The following is a 17,288-nucleotide window of genomic DNA, read 5'->3' as shown; positions in this document are numbered from 1 at the left end:
TGCGGATATAGGGCAGTATACAAATTATTATTAAAATTATTAATAAAAACAACAACAGCAACAATAGATCATTTGTATGCTAACACAAATATTTTGTTGAATACCGCCCATAGTTTTGTATTTCATACATCACTGGCAGTCTCATACCCAAAACTGCTCAGAAATTCATTTTTTAAAAGTGCAGATTTGAAAGGGTTGATCTGCCATCTTGATTCAAATTAGTGTCTGGTTGTGTCCAAACCTGGTCCTTGATCTTGGGAACCATCATACAAAATTTGGTTATAATATCTTAAGAGATACCCAAATACATAGCGAACAAACTGCATCCCAAGACGTACAGCAGATTTTATTTTGTTGTTTCTTTTTTATATATTTTAACAAAAACAGCATCACTTTACTTTTGCTTACCCATGCTAGCAATTATGCTGTGCACTGGCAACCGAGAAGGACCATGATAAAACGACCTTGACATGTGATTTCTCCGATGCTGCTCTTGCTTCTTAAAAGCTGAATTTTCTTCTTTTGTGATGTTGATATAAAAGCATATATCTGAAGAGCTCATGATATAGCGAGGCCCTGGGTTGAGCAAAATATTTTTGTTGTCTTCTCTCCTGACACCAATTAGACAGACACCAAACCTTAATTTAAAATTTGTATATATAAAAAAGTGGTTAGGAAAAAAATGGAACAAAGTGCAGGATGTATATAAACATAGACCCCAAAATAAATTTATTTTTGTATCCCCCACATTATGTGGAAAGCTCAAGTTGGAAATACATTACTGCCCCCCCAAGCTTCCAATATCAGAGAGTTTGTGTCCCCCCCCCCTCTGCTGCTCACAAAGAAATTAGAGTTGAAAGAAGCACCCTCTTGCAGCCAATAGTCCACTCCTTCACCATCTAATGAAACTTACTGGTCCCTTTAAATGCCCCACCCTCAACTAGGATCTCTTAGTTCTCTATACTATAATATTTGATTATGTAAACTGCTTTAATTCCAACATAGTAAAACTGCTGCTATCATTGAGAGGGTGCAGTCTAACTTGCAAACCATAATATGTCACACGGGGCTTGCACAAAAAAGAAAAGCAATGGAAATGGCCCTTAAAATGTCTATTTTGTTTTTAAAGGAGCTCAACCACTTTTGTAACTTGTCCGGACAAAGTTCTCATGGTGTCCATTGTCCTCATAATTGTTCCATCTCTTTCTCATTGTTTTTCGACTTAGGCTGCGTCCAAACTAGGGTGCTAATGTCTATTTGTGTTGCTGTTTCCATGTGGAAGTTTGTGAGCCTTCATCCACACATGGGCATTTCAATTTTATGCTTCTAAAATCTGTCTAGATTTTAGAATGGGGGGGGTGTTTGAGGTGTATTCCCACTGTGTACTGCTGTCTCTTCCCCTTGGTTATTACTTTTCTGTCCACAATAAGATCCCAAAATCTGAGACCCTCTATGGGCATGTAAGCAGGTATTCATTTACTTGTGTACTTCCATCTTTTATTTTTTTCCCTATTTTTTTTAAATACAAGCTTCCCTGTGTACCACATTTGCACAAAAGAGCATAAAAAGTGTGTGTGTGTGTGTGTGTGTGTGTGTGTGTGTTGCTTCAAAGCTCAGCAAGAATTTTGAGTTGCTCACATGAAAGATTGCTGCTTTCTTTCCTCCTCCTATCTTTTCCTGTCTCCTGTACCTGAAAGGTACTACAGTTGGTACTACAGTTATTTTGTGCAAGAGCAGTTCTGCAAAATACCTGTTTTAAATGAAATATAAAATACTGTGAGCCTGCCTTCAACTGGTAGAAAAGGGTAGGCTGCATAATTTCCTTTGGGCTGATGGAAACAGATTAGATGTAGGGTGTGTGGTGATAGATGGCAGCCAATGAATTGTCACAACATTTGTAAAAAACAAAACACAGTGTGCTTCAGAGTGTTCACAGTTAGTTAACATGTGATTTTATATTGGAGTGTCTTCCTTTATTGATTAACCACAGCCCAGCAAAACCTGAATTTAGTAGGGAGAGTGCGGGCTGCTGCTTGAATAAGAAAAAATTGTGGACACTGCCCCCCCCCCTCAAAAAACCCCATAGAGACACAAGCAGCTTCAGATCCACATTAAACTCCAGTGTGGGTGAGTCCTAATTTTCTTTTTGTTAAATTGTGAATCTGTTCCATTTTCCATTTTCTTTAAACTAGTTATTGATCCCATATGCATTAAGTAAGACCTATCTCAAGGGCTCCAAATCCACTTTTTTTGTGGGGTGAAATGGTTTCATATTTTTGGAAGGATATACAGGTGCAATTATGCAAATAAAGCATTAACCCTTAACCAGAACTCTTAGCTCCAGAAAGAGAAGATGTAGAGGTAGCACACAAAGTTTTTCTGTTTTTTAAAAAATGGGACAATAAGAAACTCGAACATGTGAAAGAACAGTGTTCTGGACACATCCTCAAGTACATATTATTCAGTGCATATAGGACTTGAGAAGTCAAAACTAGCATCTTGGACTGGGATAAATATAGGATGCCCTGAGAGGTATCATCTTACAATACCATTGTCATCACAGCCTTTTACTCATCCCTGACAAAATCACACAAATTGCCATATAGTCAGCATATTTTCAAGCTCTGCCTTGCACAGAATTAGTTCCCCTCAAATTATGTTTGTGATCAAATGCAGCTCCTGCATTATAATGACATCTCAAGGGACATAACAGGAAAATGTTTTAAGCCTTTTTCATGTTGCACCAGCTAATTTCTCTAATCAGACTCTTAATCCCACCCCCTGTCCATAAAATGAAAGAAGACTCATATTATGCACCATATTAAAATTGTGCTATTATTGCTGAGCAGAGACCTATTTTCAGGTCCTTTTCTCACTACAAAGCATTCTTAAAACCTATTTATAAACAATTGAAAACAGGTAAAGAGAAAATAGCTTTGCCTCTGATGATTTAGAACATTGCTTGCATTTGTGTGCGTGTTTCTGAGCTTTATACAGTAAGACAGAAATGGTTTGTCCTAAAGCAAATCCATCTAAGTTCATACGCTGTATGCTGTGTGGCACAGGTGAAAACTATTTTTCAGATCAAGGTCTGTATGCTCATATGGGAAACCTTCCTGGGGTCACATGCCAGAGGAGCCACAGAAAATAGTGGACAAAAAAATATTAAATTCAGCTTTCTACAAAAGGCTTGTTTCTACACGCTCACATACACTCTCTCTCAAACATACTTCTCTATCTTCCATCCAGGAAACCTAGAGACATTGTGAAAGTTCAAGGACACATTCCACACAGGCAAAAACCCTCAAGGAGGGTGTCATTGTGGGCTGGCGAGGAGTGTGGCCTAGGGAGAATCCCAATGGCCAGACAAAGAGACCCAGAGGAATTGAGTTTCCCCACAAATACCCATTTACCACTTGGCAGACTACTTGTCTGTACCGTTTTTACCAAACTGTAATGGGGATGCACCACACTTTTCTGAGCATGACCAGAACTCCAAGGAAGCTATTCTTGAAACAAGAACTTGTGTGAGATGCAAGAACGTCTTTCTAAGTGTAACTCACTGAGAAAGAACACTCAATTCTGTCCTCTAAAAAGAGAACATGGCGGCTCGAACCACTTTTGGGGACACTACCCCCAAATGTGGCACATTACAATCTTTTACATCTTTCTGTTTTGACACTTTTTTTGCTTGAGATGACATAGAGCACCCTCCCCATTTATGTGAGTAGTTGGGGACTACTAGTTGGGACCAGGGCTTGCACAGGAGAGAAAACCAAATTTGGGGAGCATGATGTGGATTTAACATGGCTATGGCCATGGCCATGGGATTTGGGAAGGGAGGAGTGCAGTGCTGAATTAAGACCTTTAGAGAGGCCCTGAGCACTTAAAATATTTTGGGGCCTCCATATATACAGTATCTAATTAAAAATATAAACAATAATAAACAGTAAAATGAAATTTTGGTTTTTTAAATGAAACGAAACCTACAGTGAGACGGAAAACAAAGTCTTCAATCAGATCCTGTAAACTAATCTTACGTGACACATCTGCTTCTATACTTAGTAGACACCCAGCCTGTCTTGTTGCCTAGTCGTTCTGTTGGGATTTTTAATATCCTTCAGCTGAGAAAATGAATGCTCAGCTGAGCAATTTGTGACCATTCATGTTAAAAATCTGTCAATGGAAAATTTCTGTGTTGCTAACCTTCCCTTGATGCCTCACGCACATGTTTATTTTGCTTAATCCAGCCTTGGGGAAGTGGTAAAGCGGGCATAGGCAAATTCCAGCCCTCCAGATGTTTGAGACTACATTTCCCATCATCCCTAGCTAACAGGATCAGTGGTCAGGGATAATGGGAATTGTAGCCCCAAACATCTGGAAGACCGGAGTTTGCCTATGCCTGCGGTAAAGGAAGACCTCTCAGTGCATAACCAAACAGCAGATCTCACTAGGCGTCAGGTGGTTTTTCAATACATAGGATTTCTGATGAGGGCTGAACAACTGGATCTGTTGTCTCTTTGATATCAACCATATCGATGCCAACTGAGATCAGGACCATGGCGTCCAGGGAGAGCACTATTTTCCCAGTGAAAATTGCATTTATGAAGCTCTTATCTGGTTTGGCCCAGAACAATCGTTATTGGCCCCCAAACATATAGGAACTGGCAAGAAACTTCCAGATGAGAGTCTACACTCGGTAGTCTACTTTAAGAATGCAGTGAGAAAGGTGTAGTAGCTTCTGAGCTACGGAAATGGTACAATTTTAAATTCCAGTGTGCCCAATCAAGGCTGTCTCTGTAGCATACATTCACATAAAACCCTATCAACTGAGGTGCAGGCTTCTTACTAACAGGCCAAACTTCCCTGTGCATTCCAGTCAACCAAAGAAAGAGTTTCTGAAAGGAAGTCACGTTAAATGCCACCGTTAGAAATGAAACATACTTTTTGTGTGCATGGAAAGATGCATATGTGAAACTCTTTCCCTCATATTCAGCAAAAAATACACTCTCCTCCAGGATAATGTGATACACTTCATTACCAGAGCATCTGCCGTACATTTTCTGCCACTGTTCTGGGGATTGTTGGCCCTCCCTGAAACACATATAGAAAACAATATTAAACAGTTTCACCATGCAGATGGATGGCGGATTCATGACATGAATGGAGCCTCTTCTCTGCCATTGATCACATGGCTATGACAACAACCTTCAAGAGTGCCAAGAAGAAGTCCAGGATAGAAAGTCATGCATGGAATTTACTGAGGTTGGATTCCCACTCTGTCACAAGCCATTTTATAATCTCTCCAACTTCTCCCGCGGGGAGGAGCGAAAGAAAAACAGAACAGCTCAAAGAGTTGCCCACCATCTTCTTCAGGCTGACTCTCCCTCCCTCCGCAGTTACCTCAGAGCTAACTAGGCACCATCTTGTCTTGAGGGGAAGAGAGATCTAGCTTTCTAAAACCTGCACACGCCTTTGCATGGTCTCTACCACATCGTTCTGTCATTTTAGCTGGTGTTTTTCATTTTAATAATTTTAGGTAAACCGTTTTGTGAGGTTGGCTTGAAAAGCAGTATACCTGAAATAAAGGCTTAACTCCCCCCCCCCTTTTTTTTTTACATTACAGTATAACATTTTTCACTTCAATACGAATATCCTGCTGTGGAAGTCTGCAATGGAAAGGACATGCTATGTAAAATAGAAAACCATCTGTGATAAGGAATTAATATTAAGAACATTTAAAAACAGCAAAACTACCCCCCCAAACTTATGCTAATTAATTCCTATTTGATAAAGAAAACCGCCAAATGATCATGGACTCAGAACTCCACACACAGTTGGCTGAGCACATTAATGCTAATGAAGCTATGTTTCTCTTCCCACTTTCCCTTCAGTGTTCTCGTCTGGCAAGCAAAGCTGTTTCCTCCCCTCCACGTCTCTTAGCAGGTGCCAATGAAATAGGAGCCATTAATATCTTGACATTTGCCTGCCTCAGTGTGTTGTGGCGTTTGGTCCACCTTGGGCGATGCTCGGCTGCCACACAAAAGGCTAAACACTCCCCTGTGAGCAAATGGCAGTGTTTTATTCAGAGCGCTCCCCACTCCCACCTTGCGACTTTTAAATTTTATTTATTTATTTATACTTATTCAGCATACAAACAAGCATTGAATAAAACGAATGAATAACGCAAAAACAAAAGAAAATACAAAAGTGAAATGACAAGGATAATAACATAAACTACAATCAAAAAGCATAAAGCATTACATTCTCCTAAAAAAGGAAAAAAAGAATGAAAAATAATACTGAAAAAGAAAAAAGAAGAAGAGGAAAATTGACTTCCAACTAACTCCATGTGGATCTTTATTCCTCATATCACTGACTGTCTGTAAGGATTAAATTTTTGGAGAAATTCTAATTACCTGTGAGATTTTTATTCTAAGATAAGCAAGTATGAATCTGAGAATCAGTTCTCTTCATATAATTCATAAAGACTTCCCACTCTCTCCTTAGAATAATTTCTTATTAAACCTGTAAGTTTGGCCAATTCAAGATATTCTTGAATATCTTGACTTTTTAATTTTCTTAAGCAGACCCAGCATTCAACTTAAGCACCCGAACCAGCACCTTAAGACGGTCAAGTAGCCAGAAATAAATTTACAAGATTATTTGTTCTATTCTCTGAGTGAAAACATCCCACGCCACCATACTTCGAGTCATGTGGTAACCATTTTGGTACCAGCCAAAAAAGTCTACAATGTGAGAGGGTCCCGCCCTCTCCGCTGCTACTGCTAACATAATAAAGGCATACTACTCTACTAAAAAGGTGTCTTTGCTTTCATATCTTTTGCTATTTTTATTTTATTGGTTATGGAATATGATGTCCCTATTTTTATCAGAGAAATGTTGGAGGGTATGGGACTGAAAACTTGCTTCCAGTCTCTCAGCTCTGCAATACATGTGTAGATGTCCCTTGATTATTAGCATTTCTTTAAAAAGAATATATATATATCTATATAATGTAACTTCTCCCCACAAGTGAGAGAAATGTTTTCTGGGGGAGCAACTCAGGCAGAACTTCCCACAGTGCAAGGAGAAAGACATAAGGCTTTATCTCTAGCAGATGGGGAGGAATATAGATGGCAAAGCTATTCCTAAAACAGCCACGTCATAAACAACACCTAAAAAATTCCTTAAACTGAGGAAAGATACAAAATATATGAGATCAATAAATCAGCTTCTCCCAGTAATCCATTTGGAAACCCAGACTGTTCTGCCAATTGAACAGCACAGCAACACAGTTCTAAATATAGAGGGAAATGTTTCATCACCTGAAAAAGTTCTTCTAAGAAAAATAAAATAAAATGTGATTTTCACAGACGGACCCTTCTAGTGTGTACCTGCAACAGCAGAGCATAATTTTAAGGAATTTTATACTTACTGCCCTCTTGAGGTATGAACTAACAAGGTGATGAGCGTGGATGTAGCTGGGCAAATACAGTTTAAAGCTAGCATTGCATATTTGAATTCCTCTTCACACACAACGTGATCTGCAAGCAAAGCGAGAGAATTTTATGTAAGGCATGAATTGCTAGCTGGCTGCCCACAGGGTAGATGTGGGCCCTGAAGTAATTTTACATTCTCTCTAGAGGCCCTGCCAAGTTTGAGCCAAGACTTTGTAAAATGCCTTTGCACAGTTCCACTTGTAAGCAAAAGGGTGAGAAGGAGAAGTATTCTACAATGTCAATATTGCATCTTTGCTTTGTATTTTGAACAGGGTAGCAAGCAGATAAAGAGAGGGACTTCGTGTTGGTGGTGCCATATCTGTAGAATGCACTCCCTTGGGAGGACCACCCAACACCTGGGATGTATTTTTTAGTGCCAAGCAAATACTTTTTCTCAAGACTTTTAATCATTGTTGCATTGTTTTATTTGCACGTCAAGGTCCCCGAGCCACCCCAATAACTCACACCACACACATAATTTTTGTTTAAGGTTTATTCTCTTGTTTATTCACAGGCCAGAACAGAAATGAACTGAAGGGTTCAGACAGCCTGCTTATATAGAGCTCCAGTACAATGTTACTGTAACATCTTTCTAAAACTATCCAATCACTTTACGTCACTTTCGATCCTTCATTTTCATAACTATCTACAGTATCCCCTGCTGGCCCAGGGTGAGAACCTCAGTAAATAACACCTTGCTTCCCTCGTATGCTGCTCTGGGAGGTTCTCCTGACCCCTCCAGAGTTGATTTGGGGAGCATGTGGGAAAGGAGAAAGAGGAAAGCCCCCTTCGCTCAGCAGGAAACCTTGATCTGGCTCCCAATATCAGAACTGCTTAGTTGAACCTAGCCTACAGAAGAGTAGCTTCATTTTTTATTTTTATTTTTTACAAATGCAACCTCCTTTCCACCTCAATTTGTTGGAGGCATAGCCCAGCAGAAGCACTGAAATTCCTAGAAAAAGGTGACGTCTGATGAGGAAATTACTCAGGAACACAGAATAATGGCTAGAGGGGGTTGCCTAGACAGATTAAGTTAGTATCCATTTATCAGCTACGCTATTGAGAGAGGAGGAGAGAGGGGCGTGAATTTGTCATTTTGGATGGATCCATTTTTGTGTAACCCTCTGTCAGAGTGAAAGTATCAGCCTATGTACCATTGTCTTGAACTGAGGTAACATTTAACTATGGTGCATATGGATACCGCTTTTGTTATTTATTCCTTCTTTCTGTTTATATATTTTACTGCTTACCCTTTTTTTGCAAAATCTCAATAAAAGCAATTCTTTTTAAAAAGAGAAAGAGTGATGCTGTTTAAAAATGTGCATTTAAAAAGTAACTGTAATGGTTGTTAGGGGTTACTTGTGCGTAACCTTACTTCAGTTCAGTTAGCTTGCTTGCCCCAACCATGCCCGGGGTCGGAGCTCGCCCTCCGTGACCTGTTAGTCACTTGCAGAATCCGAGAGTGGGCGTCTCTTGAACCTCTTCCAGCATAAAAGCTGTTTGACCCCGAGTCTCCTCCTATGTTCTCTGCGCGGAACGCGTCTGCGCAAGTAAGGGGAAGGCAGGGGCATCCCAGCGCTCTCTCCACTATCGTCGGGGGAAGGGTCTTGGAGCCCTGTCACCAATTCCTCCATCTCCCTCTCTTCTCTATGGGTGTTACGTTGAAATCCTTCCCCCCTGCTCGTCCCCTCTCCAGCATCGCTGGGTGGCCCTGGCTCCGTCTCTCGTTCTGATGGCAGTTCCCTGACAGTAACATTTAGCCTCAGTTACTTCTAGACTTGTTTTATATGTGTATATATCCATGTACTCAAGTTCATGGTTATGATATTACATTTCAAAGCTATAAAAATGTGGACGCACAGACATGAAAAAGAAATTGAAATGCAGCTCCTTGATTCATTTCTATAATTAAAAACAAAACGAGGCAAAACATAAGATTAGCCTCATCCGCATATGTCTCTCCTACATAAATACATTTTTAAATGGTAATAGGAAGAAATTAATTTCTGGTTAGAAAAATATATTATGAATATTGTGCTCTCATATTGCATGATCACATCCCACACAGATGCTCACAGGACACAACAGCAGAAGCAGACTTTGGTAATACTTGATAGGACAGAGCCCTGAGCGAAGCCAAAGTTTGGTGCCCCCAAATGAATATTCTCAATGATGGATCTTCTCAATTTTGTGCTCTGCTAGGCTCAATGTTCTGTGCGGGGTAACTGCCAACATTGCCCTAAATCTGGTGCTGACAACTGAGCAGATGTGGGGGGCCTTTGGCCCTCTAGATATTGCTGAACTACAACTCCCAACATCCTTGGCCATGCTTGTTAGGGAGTTGTAGTGCAACAGTGTCTTACCCACAGCTGCAACAGAGCAGGTAAAGGTAAAAGTTAAAGGACCCCTGGACGGTTAAGGCCAGTCAAAGGCGACTATAGGGTTGCGCCGCTCATCTTGCTTTCAGGCCGAGGGAGCCGGCGTTTGTCCACAGACAGCTTTCTAGGTCATGTGGCTAGCATGATTAAACCGCTTCTGGTGCAATGGGACACCATGATGGAAACCAGAGTGCATGGAAATGCCGTTTACCTTCCCGCCGCAGCGGTACCTATTTATCTACTTGCACTGGTGTGCTTTCGAACTGCTATGTTGGCAGGAGCTGGGACAGAGCAACGGGAACTCACCCCGTCGTGGGGATTCGAACCGCTGACCTTATTGGCAAGCCCAAGTGGCTCAGTGGTTTAGACCACAGCGCCACCCCCATCCTATTTCTGCAATAGAGCATTTGGTCATGAGACATTCATTGCTCTTGCTATTCCCTTCTATGTTACTCCATTTCATACCCCCCACCACCTGCCTTTGACTTTCCCACTGTTTAAATTTAGATGGGTCAAACTCCTTTTCTTTCTTTCTTTCTTTCTTTCTTTCTTTCTTTCTTTCTTTCTTTCTTTTGCTAACATTGTTCTAGAAGTTGCATGCACATTTCTGGAGTTAGATAAGTACCGGCACCTTTTTTAAAAAAATAAATAAATTAAAATGTTAAAAGTGTGGCAGTTACTGTAACAACTTCACGGAGAGCAATGGCACCTTTTTTCTATATAAAAAAAGCCCTGCTAAGGTGGCAATGGTAGCAGTGAATAATTTGCAGAGATGCCATTCATACTGGCAGCCAGTGCTATCTAGAAAAAGAGGTGCCAGAACTCACCATGAATGCCTCCTGTGTTCTCTTATAATGGCAATGGTGCCCACCTGAGAGGTGCCAGAACACAGTTCTGGCAAGTTCCGGTGGGGGGACAGGGGACTTGCTAGCAGCCATAGTATATAAGCCAGCTCTCCCAAGTCTCTGAATCCAACAAAATTCATTTCTGTCTTATTTATGACCTGAGAAGTGAAATAACCTTGAAAATGTTTACATGCTAAATGGTCTTTACTCCCACTGAAGAAATGAGACTATTCCTGATTTCAGTGATCTCAGGTTTCACAAATGTTCCTCTGCCTCATGCAAGTCAATTGAGTAAATTCAAATGCTTAATTGGTTTGCTGACAGTTTGAGGCTATACTGACTTTTTTTTTTTGCCTCAGAAATACAGCCATCACTTCTCTCTGAAATTAATGCATTCTACAAGCAGCACAGGGACGCAGGTGGCGCTGTGGGTTAAAGCCTCAGCACCTAGGACTTGCCGATCGAAAGGTCGGCGGTTCGAATCCCTGCGGCGGGGTGCGCTCCCGCTGCTCGGTCCCAGCGCCTGCCAACCTAGCAGTTCGAAAGCACCTCCGGGTGCAAGTAGATAAATAGGGACCGCTTACCAGCGGGAAGGTAAACGGCGTTTCCGTGTGTGGCTCTGGCTCGCCAGATGCAGCTTTGTCACGCTGGCCACGTGACCCGGAAGTGTCTCCGGACAGCGCTGGCCCCTGGCCTCTTAAGTGAGATGGGCGCACAACCCCAGAGTCTGTCAAGACTGGCCCATACGGGCAGGGGTACCTTTACCTTTACCTTTACCTTACAAGCAGCACAGTACCTTAGGTCTAATCTTTTCTTTGTATAACACAATAAAAAGTACTTTTAAAAGTTGTTGGCATAACCAGTAATAGCTTTGATTCTCCACCCCCAGCTCCCCATTTCTTTATTTTTTACTTTCAGAACAATCTTCCATTTTTCTTATCCCTAAATTGCTTTTTAGAAGTATGACTTTTCTCCGTAGGGTTATCTCATTTTCACGTTCCCAGAAATATTGATTTCCACTAACTTAATCCACATCTCAATTTGAGAGGAAAACCTAATCTAGTCACTGTTGGGCTTCTGAGTTAGATTTCTTTTTCTCATTCGCGGACTGCAAAGTACTTTATCTCCAAACTGTGCATAGGCAACGTAAGATACAGTCCTGTCTATAGTACATGCATTATTCTGTTTTTGCTGGATAACTCTAGAGTTTTATTCAGATTCTATCGAAAAGAGCAGGTATCTATAATGCACACATGCACCTGAAACTCTATTACACCTTACATATTGCATAAAACAGGGAAATAATCTTGAAGCTCAAATACCCAAGGGACATTTATCAGCCGTAACCTGTCCTGTTTTAATATGATTGTTGTTGAGCTGGTTCACATGTAACACTAAGCCAAACTATGGCTTAGTATGAGTGTGCAAGCTTGAGGGATCCCAAAGACAAGACTGTGGCAGCTGCATTCCACCTTCAGTCTTCCTCCTGCTGCATGGATATACGCCAAGTGATGTCTTGGTTTAGCATGCCGTTGAAACCTAGGCTCATGCTTTGTCACTCTCCAAACAAACCACAAGTTTAAATCCTAGAACAAACCTTGGTTACAGCTTCAAGGACGTGGGTGGCACTGTGGTTTAAACCACTGAAGCTCTTGGGCTTGCCGATCAGAAGGTCAGCGGTTCGAAACCGTGTGACGGGGTGAGCTCCCGTTGCTCTGTCCCAGCTCCTGCCAACCTAGCAGTTCGAAAGCACACCAGTGCAAATAGATAAATAGGTACCGCTGTGGCGGGAAGGTAAATGGCGTTTCCATGCGCTCTGGCTTCTATCACGGTGTCCCATTGCACCAGAAGCAGTTTAATCATGCTGGCCACATGACCTGGAAAGCTGTCTGTGGTCAAACACCGGCTCCCTCGCCCTGAAAGCGAGATGAGTGCCGCAACCCCATAGTGGCCTTTCACTGGTCCTTTCCCTTTCACTTTTTTACAGCTCCTGGTTTGAATGGAGCAAGACAAGGCATGAACAGACCCTCCAAGTGTGCCTATTTTCCAGGGACAGTCCTGGATTTACAGAAGCCATCCCGGTTTCTCAACTGATTATGGAATGTCCCTAAGGAAACCATTTATGGAGGAGAGAAATCCTGTCCCCCAATCCAAGGAGATATGTAACTATACAACCTGTAGAAGGCAGCCCTGTATAGGGAAGTGGTTTTTTTAACATTTAATGTTTTATTATATTTTTATAGATGTTGGAAGCTGCCCATAATGGCTGAGGCAACCTAGTCAGATACGCAGGGTATATATAAAATAATAATAATAATAATAATAATAATAATAATAATAATAATTGAATAGGGCATGCCTATTTTAATCAGAAAAATGTTGGAGGGTATGCATGAGCCTCAGTTTGGATTGCATGATAAGCCAAAGCATGGTTTAGCTCACAGCAATGCAGGAGGAGGAGGAGGGAGGGAGGGAGGGAGGGAGGGAGGGAGAGAGAGCAAAGTGACTGTGATCTGGCTTGTTCCCACTAAGCTATAGCTTGGCTTAGCAATATGTGTGAATCAGTTCATTGTTGCAGCATGCATCACAATCCTGTTGTATGTTTGCTTAACTAAGTTTGCATTGATTTGCAGGCATAACAACACGTAAGCGGTAGTACTAAACACAGTTTATACGATCAGTCTCATGGGGCTTTTTCAGATCAGGAAGTATGGGCAACGGGGGAGACTGAGGAGATGTTTACTGAAAAGAAAAGTTCATCCACCATCCTCGGCCACCTTGCAACAAACAATAAGGTCAGGTCAAAATCCGTCTGCCACAGACAATCTAAAGAAATTCTCAAGCAACTTGAGAATGAAGCAGAAAGATGGAAGCCTCTTTTGTCAAAGAAGGAAATCATCTGTAATAAGGGATGATGTTATAGGATTGGGGGCCTTCTTCTTCTTCTTCTTCTTCTTCTTATTATTATTATTATTTTATCATAATCATCAATATTATTATTATTCTATTAGAATTCTGAAGGGACAAGAAATTAATCAATTTCTACCATCAGGAACAGAATGCAATTGCAATCCTTGATAAGCAATGTGTCCAACTAAGGCTTGAATATCCACTGTCTATCTATCTATCTATCTATCTATCTATCTATCTATCTATCTAATCACATAATTCGATTTCAGGGAATCTAAAGTCATTTATGCTCTGTGAGGGTGCACCTATGCATTACAAAACAACAATAACAAGCCATAAGGCTGTCTGGCATTGCTACTCCCTCTTCTTCCATATCATTCAAGGCAACTTACCTTTGCCCTGATCATTTTCATTTTCATTTATTCAGCTCTATCACTCAGTGATGTCAGATCAACAAATGAATTGAATTAGGCATCATAGAGAAGAAGGAACCCAATATTTGACTCTGCCCCATTTGTGTTACATGCAGTTTTGGCCCCACTTGCTTTATTGCACCATTTGACCGAGCTATGACAATCCAACGTGTTATTTTACCCAAATTGTCAGAGATAGAGGTGCTCATTGAAGGCGACGTCCAGTTACTCTTGACTGGTAATTGCATGAGATTTCTGAACAAAGGGAACATTGGGGAAATGTAATGAGGAGAATAATAGGAGCCAAAAAACAAAAAGAACCTCCTGCTACAATTTAGTGCATTTAATGAGCTACAGAGAGGGATGCAATTCTGTAATGGAAAATTTCTAGCTCTTTTCACTTCTGTACTTAACTGCTGGGCCAGTTCAGCAAATTAAGTGTTTAGACACCCAGGTAGGAGATACAGATGGGGGAAAGTGAATGGTTTTGCTAGTATGAAAGATAGAAAGGATTGTCCCATTCTAAAACACTGCTGGGCTTAGCACAAATAATGGGCATACAGTGGTGCCTCAGGTTACATACACTTCAGGTTACATGTGCTTCAGGTTACAGACTCCGCTAACCCAGAAATAGTACCTCAGGTTAAGAACTTTGCTTCAGGGTGAGAACGGAAATCGTGTGGCAGCAGCATGGCGGCAGTGGGAGGCCCCATTAGCTAAAGTGGTGCTTCAGGTTAAGAACAGTTTCAGGTTAAGAACGGACCTCCAGAACGAATTAAGTAGGTAACCAGAGGTACCACTGTACTGTAAGTGTAAATGCATAGAAGGTTTCTAGCACATTTGAGAGCCATGTGGATCCTTCTGTATGGCAGAGGAATTGCTGAACAGAATGAACTTTTAGTAACTACTGTTTGTTTGGTATTCTGCATTTTCCGAACTGGGCTGGTACATGATGATTGCACATGTTATTACACATCACTTAGGCAAAGCACTGTGTAAATATGATAATCGCTGCCACCTGGTTTTCTTGCTTTGTAAGTGCCCAATTACAGGATTAGGGTTGCTTGCATGGATGGGAAGCCAACTAAGTGATATTCTGGAACAGGAAGTAACCTGAAGCTAAACGAACAAAATCCTGGAAGGTGTTTATGCCTTCACAGATGTATTCATCAAGCAGATATGAAAATGTTAAACTACTGCCCAAATCACAGTATATAAGAATAGTTGATTTACTTATTAGAGCTGGTAGATACTTCAAATGATTTTAGACTCATTTGATGATACTCCACTTGAAATGAAATTTATTGTTACAAAGTTACAAAATGATTAAGAATTGTTACTATTTCAATTAGCATAGAATTTTTGGTTCTGAAAATCATCATAAACCGCATCGGTGCTGCAATGCAGCTAAATCAAGCTGGGATGTTTCCACTGCAGAAACAGGGACAGATCCTGCAGAGGGATTTCCAGGAGATGTGCCAAAAGAAGAATACAATAAAGCGGGTGGGGAGGGAAACTTTTGGAAAATTCCTTTGTTGTTTTCAGGACTTTGTGTGCTACAAAGTAGTTGCAAACCTCAGAATATGAACTGGTTTCATTGAAATGCATTATGTTCTGTTTGTCCTGATGTTTGTGAGTTTTAGCTGTGCTGTTTGTTTATTAGCATTTGTTGTTGTTTAGTCGTTTAGTCGTGTCCGACTCTTCGTGACTCCATGAACCAGAGCACGCCAGGCACTTCTGTCTTCCACTGCCTCCTGCAGTTTGGTCAAACTCATGCTGGTAGCTTCGAGAACACTATCCAACCATCTCGTCCTCTGTCGTCCCCTTCTCCTTGTGCCCTCCATCTTTCCCAACATCAGGGTCTTTTCCAGGGAGTCTTCTCTTCTCATGAGGTGGCCAAAGTATTGGAGCCTCAGCTTCAGGATCTGTCCTTCCAGTTGAGCACTCAGGGCTGATTTCCTTAAGAATGGATAGGTTTGATCTTCTTGCAGTCCATGGGACTCTCAAGAGTCTCCTCCAACACCATTCAAAAGCATCATTTCTTTGGCGATCAGCCTTCTTTATGGTCCAGCTCTCACTTCCATACATCACTACTGGGAAAACCATAGCTTTTACTATACGGACCTTTGTTGGCAAGGTGATGTCTCTACTTTTTTTAATTAGCATTTATAAACTGCTTAATATTTCAAAAATCTCTGAAAAAACAAAAATTTAAACCCTCAGCAATATAAAACACATGAAAGTGAATAAAACAGAAAACCAGAGGATTTTAACATATCAAATAGGGTCAGCCCATCAGTGAGGCATGACAAAGCCATTTGTCTTGGCAGATCCATCCCTTGCCCCTGTGCCCCTCCTAGCCCTCTCAGGGCTCTGCCCGTGCTGCTGCCACAGCTCAATTGCCCTCACTGCTGCACCTACATTGCTGCTGTTGCATTGTGATGGTAACGCAGGCGCAGATGAGGATGTTGTTGCAGTGGCAGGGCTAGCAGCATCATATGCGCAATGGTGGGAGGAGGGTCTGGACAGGAAGGAACCATAGATCTGCAGTGGGGGCATCATGGAAGTGGAGTCAGTGGCGTTTTGCCCACAGTGGCAGAATGTCTTCGGTCAGCCCTGGGTTCAATCTTCTGCACCACAGAATTCACTTGGTGTCCTTCAACAAGACCCTCTTCTGGTCTGCATGTAGATTATTGTCTTCGTCGTGCTACAATTATGAATCAGGATGTTCAGTTGTAGCTCCATATCTCCCGTGGGTTTTACTGTTTGGTGGCAGGGGACTTGCAAACATGTGCAACCCTGATACAATTTATGTGCTGCCTCCTAGAAGTTGTTTTAAAGTTGTAAAGGTAAGGTAAAGGAGCCCTGGATGATTAGGTTCAGTCAAAAGTGACTATGGGATGTGTCGCCCATCTTGCTTTGAGGCCGAGGGAGCCGGCATTTGTCCACAGACAGCATGAGTAAACCACTTCTGGCACAACACAACACCATGACGGAAGCCAGAGCACATGGAAACACCATTTACCTTACCGCCACAGCAGTACCTATTTATCTACTTGCACTGGCATGCTTTCGAACTGCTAGGTTGGCAGGAGCTGGGACAGAGCAACAGTAGCACACCTCGTTGCAAGGATTCAAACCACTGACCTTCTGATCAGCAAGCCCAAGAGGCTTAGGTTGAAGGGTAAGTAAGTAAACAAATTATTACTACTAGTAGTAATAGTAATACAGTGCCCATCA

The 17,288-nt window shown here is 41.6% G+C and overlaps 1 protein-coding gene across 7 annotated transcripts in view; it reads right to left on the bottom strand.

Annotated features, from left to right (window-relative positions):
* Nucleotides 1-17,288, bottom strand: part of KCNT2 (potassium sodium-activated channel subfamily T member 2) — a 222,263-nt gene that overhangs the window by 47,467 nt on the left and 157,508 nt on the right. For all 7 annotated transcript variants that reach the window (XM_083745330.1, XM_083745333.1, XM_083745332.1 and 4 more), the window contains 3 exons: nucleotides 7,439-7,547; nucleotides 4,945-5,094; nucleotides 409-638 (listed from right to left, as the gene is read on the bottom strand). In XM_083745330.1, coding sequence (XP_083601456.1) covers nucleotides 409-638; nucleotides 4,945-5,094; nucleotides 7,439-7,547 — 489 coding nt within the window. The remainder of the gene's footprint in view (nucleotides 1-408; nucleotides 639-4,944; nucleotides 5,095-7,438; nucleotides 7,548-17,288) is intronic.

The sequence above is a fragment of the Podarcis gaigeae genome (genome assembly GCF_964106915.1).
Source record: "Podarcis gaigeae genome assembly, chromosome: 6".
Classification (NCBI taxonomy): Eukaryota; Metazoa; Chordata; class Lepidosauria; order Squamata; family Lacertidae; genus Podarcis; species Podarcis gaigeae.
The sequence above is the reverse complement of the archived record's forward strand: the minus strand, read 5'-3'. Positions and strand labels throughout refer to the sequence as shown.